General features: G+C 33.3%; 1 protein-coding gene across 1 annotated transcript in view; it reads right to left on the bottom strand.

Annotated features, from left to right (window-relative positions):
• Positions 1-7761: 7761 nt before the first annotated feature.
• Positions 7762-9164, bottom strand: part of LOC134267428 (uncharacterized) — a 12055-nt gene continuing 10652 nt past the window's right edge. The window contains exon 6 of the mRNA XM_062749642.1: positions 7762-8017. Within this exon, the coding sequence (XP_062605626.1) occupies positions 7878-8017 (140 nt within the window). The 3' untranslated portion in view covers positions 7762-7877. The remainder of the gene's footprint in view (positions 8018-9164) is intronic.

The following is a 9164-nucleotide window of genomic DNA, read 5'->3' as shown; positions in this document are numbered from 1 at the left end:
ACTATATATTATGGTTTTTATGTCGTATGGTACATAACTAGGGGCCACAAGGGGCCAGAATGCTAAATCTTTGACGCTTTATATCTGGAAAGGGAGAAATATTTTGAAAAACACTATTGAACAAAAGTTGTTGAAAAAAATGTTCTGAACAGTATGCAACCTTTCATTTTTTGCTTAACGTCCCCATTAAGGAGTTGAAGGATTGGCCCCTAATTATATCTTTTGCTTATAGCTCAAAATCGAAAAAGATTTTCTGAACAGTTGTTGAACAAAAAATGTTCAAAATCTTAAGATCTTTAAGATGAGATCCCGAAAAAGGGGCTGGGCACTCGAATTAGGGGCCAAGAGGGGCCAAAAGTCTTCATTCTATAACTCTTTATCAGTTAATATTTTGTAATACATTACTGAAGCAAATATATTTATCTCAACCGTCTACAACTATATATTATGGTTTTTATGTCGTATGGTACATGATTAGGGGCCACAAGGGGCCAGAATGCTAAATCTTTGATGCTTTATATCTCGAAAGGGAGAAATATTTTGATAAACAATATTGAACAAAAGTTGTTCAAAATAATGTTCTGAACAGTATGCAACCTTTCATTTTTGCTAAACGTCCCCATTAAGGAGTTGAAGGATTGGCCCCTAATTATATCTTTTGCTTATAGCTCAAAAACGAATAAGAATTTCTGAACAATTGTTGAACAAAAAATGTTCAAAATCTTTAGATCTTTAAGATGAGATCCCGAAAAAGGTGCTGGGCACTCAAATTAGGGGCCAAGAGGGGCCAAAAGTCTTCAATCGATAACTCTTTATCAGTTAATATTTTGTAATACATTACTGAAGCAAAGATCTTTATCTCAACCGTCTACAACTATATATTATGGTTTTTATGTCGTATGGTACATAATTAGGGGCCACAAGGGGCCAGAATGCTAAATCTTTGATGCTTTATATCTCAAAAGGAAGAAATATTTTGATAAACAATATTGAACAAAAAGTTGTTCAAAATAATGTTCTGAACAGTATGCAACCTTTCATTTTTTGCTAAACGTCCCCGTTAAGGAGTTGAAGGATTGGCTCCTAATTATATCTTTTGCTTATAGCTCAAAACCGAAAAAGAATTTCAGAACAGTTGTTGAACAAAAAATGTTCAAAATCTTAAGATCTTTAAGATGATATGAATAAAGAGGGCAGATTCCTAAAATAAGGGGCCGTTAGGGGCTGAAGGCTGATTTTTTAATGTCTTTAATTTTCAATGTCTTTTTACAGATTGTGGTAAATCATTACTTTAGAATGGAAATCGCAATCAAAATCTTATCTCATCTCAGCAAGAATTGGACGGAAGACCCACTCGTTGCTCGCAACGAGATCTCATCTAGTTATTATTATTTTTCTTCTTCCTGGGAAAATCTAGTCCACGAGTGATCTTGTAAACTACACATCCGACTTAGGTAAAACCTTTTTAGGGTCAGTAGGGATGTTATGTAAATTTGCCGGACGAAGGTAATTTTGCACGCACGTGCTTGCAAGAGCGAGCACGTGCAACACGTAAAATGGCCATTTTAATGGATATTGCCGTAACTTTTCTATTTTTTGATGAAATGTTTTGAAACTCATAATGTAAGGATATATTAGTAGTATAGACAAGATGACATGGTCAATATAGAAAGATGTGACGCGCATGCACGCGCACTCTGCTATGATTGGCTGAAACTGAAGTCTCAATATCTTTCTTGTTTCACGTTATAATCTTCTGCAATTTTGAACTTAGTCACATATTTTGAAGATCTACAGCATTATATATAAGAAATTTGATGAAAGCACGTACATGCATGAGTGCTGGCAAAAGTGCGCGCGTGCAACATGTGAAATTACCAAAATAATGGGTAAAGCCGTAGCTTTTCTAGTTCTTGTTGGAGTTTTTTGAAACTCACAATGCCTGGATATATAAGAAGTATAGACAAGATGACATGCTCAAAATAGCAAGATCTTACGCGCATGCACGTGCGCTTCGCTCTGATTGGCTAAAGCTAAAGTCTCAACAACTTTCTTGTTTTACGTCATAATCCTTTGAAATTTTGAAAATAGCCAAACATTATGAGGATCTACAGCCTGATATTTAAGAATTATCTTGAAAACACGTGAATCCACGTGTGATGCAATCTGATTGACTGAAACTTTCAATGCCTATAACTTTCTTGTTTCTCATTAAAACAGGATGAAATTTTGAATATGAATAGGTATAATGGATTCTTACGTGATACTACAATCAAAATGAAATGCAAGGACGTGCTTGCATGCACTTGCGCAATGCGAATATGAACAATATATTTGAAGAACGGTAACATAAATATTTTTATGACTTTTTGTTGATTCTTGGAATAAATAAAGAAATGTTATTGATTTAGCAAAATGCCATGATCACTTTGCATGTGAATGCATGTGCTTTTGTTTGCAGTGCGTTAAATGACAAAAAGTTTATATCATTGTAGCTTTTAAAATTCTTTTATGAAATCCTGCAATACTGAGCATATTAAACAAGTTTTAAAGGAAATTAGCACAAAAAGGGAGTTTGGGAGCGTTTGGGGAACATCTGTAACGGTCCCCGTTACAATTAGAACTAGTTTTCATTGTTGTTCGTGGTCTTTTTAAGATACTTGTATTTATTATTATGAAATGGTTGAATTCAAAATTATGAAATTAGGTGAAAACGAAATCTCAGAAAAAATCAATAATCTTATACTATCAATATTTACTGTATATTAGATTTTTTTCTTATGCTGTTATTTTTCTCAGTGTTCTAAGTTTTTCGATGCATTTTCAGAAACATCTCTCTCAAAACTCAAACAAGAAAACATTATTTGATGTAACCATCAATTGTCGCCAGAGATATAAATAAAGTAAACAATGGAACTGAATCTTGATCATCAAACCGCTTTGATATGTGTGAGAAAGGCATTCATCTAAATGATGGAGACGATAGTAGGGAAGATTTAAAAAAAAACTTAAAGTCGAAAGAAAATTGAACAATTTTAAAAAAATTATTCAATCTGCGTACACCAAAACTTAAACTTATATGAAAAGAGCAGCTCGGTCCATCGGGCTGCAATTAATTAATTAATCAAGTGGTTTTTTAAAGTACCTTAGAAATAATATTAATATATTTTTTCTCTGTATAAAATGTTTCTACCATACCTTTCACGTGATACCGTGAGCAACTTCTAATCTAATACAGACCTGAGGCTACTATTGTGTATCATATAGACTTTCTGATATCTTGAAAAGTAAACAAAGGCTAAATCCCAGTCCTGATAATAAAGATAGGGCACGGCGAGTTCATAAAAATAATTTTGAAAGTCAAACATAAAAGATTAATGAAAACAATGCTCATCAAAACTAAACGAAATTTATTTAGTGATTTTTTAAGCCCCCGTATACGAAGTTTCGGGGATATATAGTTTTTGTCGTGTCCGTCTGTCTCTCTGTCTGTGTATATCTCTGTTTATACTTACCTATAGCTTTTGATTTAGTGGAGCTATGGCATTCATATTTCACATGTGTATTTCTTGTGACAAGACCTTTCTTTTGGAACCACCAAATTTGACCTTTCACTTTGGATTTTGACCCACTTTTGCACAAAAACTTTGAACTTTTACTTTAGCCATATCTTTTGAACAGTAGAGACCAAGGCATTTATACTTATCGTGTGTATTTTTATCTGAAGACTTTTCATCGGATACCAACAACCTTGACCTTTTGACCTTGACAGCTATTTCTGTTCTTATTTTTAAAAAATTAACCTTGGCTGGAACTCATAAAGATACTAAAGAATAGTGCTTAGATACACACTTAAGTATAAATAAATTCTTAGCTAAGAAAAAAATCTGAAGTCAAATTCATAAAAATTCTACGTGTAATTTTTAGCAAAGTTTAATTCTGAGAAAGTTAAAGCACTTAAGTGAAGTCACCATAGCAACTCATGGAAATTCCCGAACAAAAGTGCACTCTTTTGTGATGGAGGTATTTACTTCTATGTGTATTACATCATAACTGAAATGTACAAGCTTGTCATCAATATTGCAAATTTACATCTTAACCGTTGATATATATATCCAAGTCAAAAAAAGTTTTTATTTAGATGTTATATCATGAATTCATAATTAAAAAATTGAAATGTCTTCTGTTCACTATTGTTTTTACACAGATAAAGAAAACTTAAAAAATTCTTATCTACTTAAAACACCTCCTGGGGATACTTAACTTTAAGTCAATACTTAAGTACTAAGTATGTTTATGAATTACACTTAAATATTTCTACTAAATTTAAGTAAAACTTTAGGAAATTAAGTAAAATTACATAGCTTTAGTGAATTTTTAAACTTAAAAATATACTTAGAAGTTTTATGAATTCCGCCCCTTGGCTATAACTTTTGATCAGAAAGTACTAGGGCTTTCATACTTCAAATATGTATTTCTTGTGAAAATACGCTCTATTGGATACCAAGAACCTTGACCCTTTGACCTTGGTCTTTGAGTTTGACTTAAAATGCGACCTTGACCATTGTTTTTGAAGGGTTAGTACAAGGGCTTTCATACTTCATATATTAAATCCCTGTGACAAGACCTCTCAATTGATACCAAGTACCTTGACCTTTTGACTTTGGAGTTAGAACCACTTTTACACAAAAATTGCAAACTTTTACTTTGGCCCTGATTTTTAAATGGTAGATACTAGGAATCCCGTTTTTCAAATATCACTTTTTTTTTTGGCAAGACCTATCATTTGAAACCAAGAATTCAGACGTTGACCTTGGAAATTTCCGTACTTACGAAAAAAACTAACCTTGGTCATGACTTCTGAACGGTAAGGGCTAGGGGTTTCATTCTTGACATATGTAATCCTTGTGAGAAGACCTTTCATTGGATATCAACAACTTTGACCCTTTGACCTTGACCTTGCAATGTGACTACGTTTTACAAACTTTAACCTTGGCCATAACTTTTGAACAGCAAGGGCAAGCGCTCTCATACTTAAATTATGTAATCTTTGAGACAAGGCCTTTTAAAGAAAAACAACAACATCCTTGACCCTTTGACATTTACCCAGAGTTTGTCCCTCCTTTGAAAATGCAAGCCTTGGTCATAACCCTTGAACAGGTGGTGCTAGGGTTTTTTATTTCACATATGTATTTCTTCTGAAAAGGCCTTACTTAAAGTACCAATATATTTGATCAGCATTTGAGAAAGCTTAACCTTCGCTATGTTACCTTGTTTTTAGTTTGCTTGTGCGCAAAAGCCTACAAGATTAAATTCATATCACGTAGCTTAATTGTTTAGATATGTGGAAAGTTAAAGAAGAGTCTAACATTATATTATGCAGTATCATACATTGTTTACTTTCTGTGATGATCATGTATTAACCCCTTCCACATCGTGTTGAATTTTAATGCATATATCTTTTGCATATGTTTCACACAAAATCATGCATATTTGTTTTCCCGCAATCAAGCATTGATTACTAACTTTGTATTGGCCTATTTATGCCATATAATATCTAAATAAAAACTCCATTTATCCTTACTTATACTAAATGATTGCCTAAAACTTTAATCATGAGGGAGTATATATAATTTTATCAAATGTTCCTCATCATCGATTATCGTTCCTATATTATTGACTTTATGTCATCACGAGATGATCAAATTAAAATAAACTTGCACTGAGATTGCAGGTAAATGTGTCATTTCACGTGAAAAGTAATCATCGCAGATCAATACGTTGTAGAGAGTAAAGTCTAACATTATTTTTAACTATCATTTATTTGAGTGCAGAAAGATCTAAGCATTTTGCGAGCTGAATATTTCCGGTGCATGTGACGTAACTCTATCCTCTGTTGCAAACATTAGTATCCATGGGAAACTTTTAAACAAACCCAGTATCTCGCCTCAATTCCCTGGGATTCTTGCCACTGGTGCAATGTCCTATTTCTATCGTTTAACTTTTTCTCTAATTTTTACCCACTTTCTCAGACTGATTCTTCGCTACAGCTCAGCATTCAACCGATCCTGAAACTCTCAGTGCGTTCTTATATATACCCTTTGACCGAGTCTTTTTCAAGGGAGGGCAGGTTATTCCATTTTACTTACTTACTTTTTGGTCTTCTTTGCGCTTATAGTTACCACTAATTATTGCAGCAGTATTTGTGTACAGGTGATATACACCTGACCTAATCTTTATTTGAATTCTAGTTCATTGATCTAGCTTATATTGTTTAACTTTATAATTTTACACGTAGTAAATAAATTTGTTTCACAATTAAAAATAAAAAGTTGTGTGTTCCGTAAAACTCTTCTTGTATAATATCAAGGAAAGAAAAACCCAATACCCAATGCTTATAAATATTTTCATCAAGTAATCCATGTATAGTTGTCGAAATTTGCATCTTATACCATGAAAAATTTACATAACGACCCCTTGGTCAAGGTCACCGCAGGTTGAATAATAGTCCCCGAGGGTCAATACAGCCCGGTAGCTTAGTACTTTGGTTCAAGTTTTGAAACAACGCATATTGAACTTCTGTGGTAAAGTATAAAATATACAAATCTATTTTTAAAATCCGCCTTATAGTCTTCTTACATAGCTTTAACCCTTTGTATTTGGGTGCGGTCTTTGAAAACCCCTTTTTAAGATAATACCACCCTCATATGATATCATAAGTTTTCGCAAAAACTGTAATTAGTTTAAATTCATACCTATAATAGAAGAATATGCCTTGGAAGAATGCTTTACAAATCAATAGGTGTAATGATAAATATTGTTAAATTAAAGAATTTGAAAAATGCATATTTTCTATGTTTAATCAATTATTGAATCTTTGAAAAATGTTGACAAGGGCAATAACTTCTTCTAAGGTCTCTTCACTCAGGCATTTGCTTTATTGTAAAATAGTTTTCCTGATATTCAAAATTCAAAAGTATCTTTTAAGCAGGAAGTATTTAGGAACACTCAGCATCAGAATTATGCATTTTAACTAGTTTTAACATATTTTTCATAATACTATTTACAAAAATGTGCGATTTTTTTATGTTGACATACACTTCTGTTTATTTATGTCTCGCATCTTAAATTATATGGTGACCTACACATTTTTTGCGATAATTGGAAAGTTTAAAATATATTAAATGAAAATAAATGAAGTTTTTGTACTTTGAACCTATAAAATTGTGAAGGTGGAAAAACCTTAAGCTTTTTGATATTTGATATATTAATATGGATATTTTTCTGGTGAATAACAATTTTTGAAGGTTTTTTGTAGGTTTATTTAAATATTCCTGATATCCAACGTTTTGGTATGAGCGTCACTGAGGAGACGTAGTTAGTTGAAAGGCGCAATTGGTATATCAAAACTTGTACTGTATATGATTTACATTACAGGTGATAGTTCATATTTAATTAGCTGATATTCTTTACTGTCAATATAATGTAAAGATAGTAGAAAGAAAGCTTAAACTGCATTCCTAGTGAGCTATCTCGTGTTGTAGAGTTACACTTAATTTTAAGCAAATTTAGCTACCGCTTCACTTTACGATATCGATACATATAAATTGACTCAAAACCCCAAACGTACGTCAGTAAATTTTCCCTTGTATACCAAAAGGCATCAATTCATCGTCATATACTATATAAAAAAGAACCTTGTGCATTTTGGATACTGAATGAATCGACCCATGGTATTTATTCATGACAATTTTAATATACAAAAATAATACAATGGGCTTGAACAAAAATGCATATTACATTTACACAAAATGCAAAAATGGTATGTTTTCTCTCCTTATCAGGTATTCTTGGTAGGTCCTTGGAATGAATAATTCTCATGTGGTCCTTTTATATTTCTTCCTTTTAGCTGAAGAGCCCTGGTTCTGTTTAACTGATGTATTGTCGCAGTTTCCAAAGGTTACCATTCCTGAGGTTGTTGTGATGTTTTTTACATTTATGCTAACTACAGTTTTCTCTAAAAAAAAAAAATAAATAAATAAACAAATAAGTATTCAAACATAAAGAACACAAATAAAAACGCAGAGTGTACAAAGAGAACGTCCTCCATTTGATAACAAGAGGCCCATGGGCCACATCGCTCACCTGAGTAACTTGGGTGATGCAGATCTTTACCAGATTCCCCCTCTTGCTATACCAATCATGCCCAACAACCCCCTTCCCTTTTTTATTTAAAAACTTTAGAATCTACACTACCCAAGGATGCTTCCACATAAGTTTCAGCTTTCCTGGCCCAGTGGTTCTTGAGAAGAAGATTTTTAAAGATTTGTTCTATATATTTCTATGTAAATCTTGGATTCCCTATTGTGGCCCTGCCCTACCCCCGGGGGTCATGATTTTAACAATTTAATATCTACACTACCCAAGGATGCTTCCACATAAGTTTCAGCTTTCCTGGCCCAGTGGTTCTTGAGAAGAAGATTTTTAAAGATTTGTTCTATATATTTCTATGTAAAACTTGGATTCCCTATTGTGGCCCCGCCCTACTCCCGGGGGTCATGATTTTAACAATTTAATAACTACACTACCCAAGGATGCTTCCACATAAGTTTCAGCTTTCCTGGCCCAGTGGTTCTTCAGAAGAAGATTTTTAAAGATTTGTTCTATATATTTCTATGTAAAAATTGGATTCCCTATTGTGGCCCCGCCCTACTCCCGGGGGTCATGATTTTAACAATTTAATAACTACACTACCCAAGGATGCTTCCACATAAGTTTCAGCTTTCCTGGCCCAGTGGTTCTTGAAAAGAAGATTTTTAAAGATTTGTTCTATATATTTCTATGTAACACTTGGATCCCCTATTGTGGCCCTGCCCTACCCCCGGGGGTGATGATTTTAACAATTTAATATCTACACTACCCAAGGTCATGCTTCCACATAAGTTTCAGCTTTCCTGGCCCAGTGGTTCTTGAGAAGAAGATTTTTAAAGATTTGTTCTATATATTTCTATGTAAAAATTGGATTCCCTATTGTGGCCCCGCCCTACTCCCGGGGGTCATGATTTTAACAATTTAATAACTACACTACCTAAGGATGCTTCCACATAAGTTTCAGCTTTCCTGGCCCAGTGGTTCTTGAAAAGAAGATTTTTAAAGATTTGTTC

This window comes from Saccostrea cucullata, unplaced genomic scaffold (genome assembly GCF_032062105.1).
Source record: "Saccostrea cucullata isolate Sc308-1 unplaced genomic scaffold, CSIRO_AGI_Scuc_v1 ctg10176, whole genome shotgun sequence".
Taxonomy (NCBI): Eukaryota; Metazoa; Mollusca; class Bivalvia; order Ostreida; family Ostreidae; genus Saccostrea; species Saccostrea cuccullata.
Note: the sequence above shows the minus strand (reverse complement) of the source record. Positions and strands in the feature narration are given on the sequence as shown.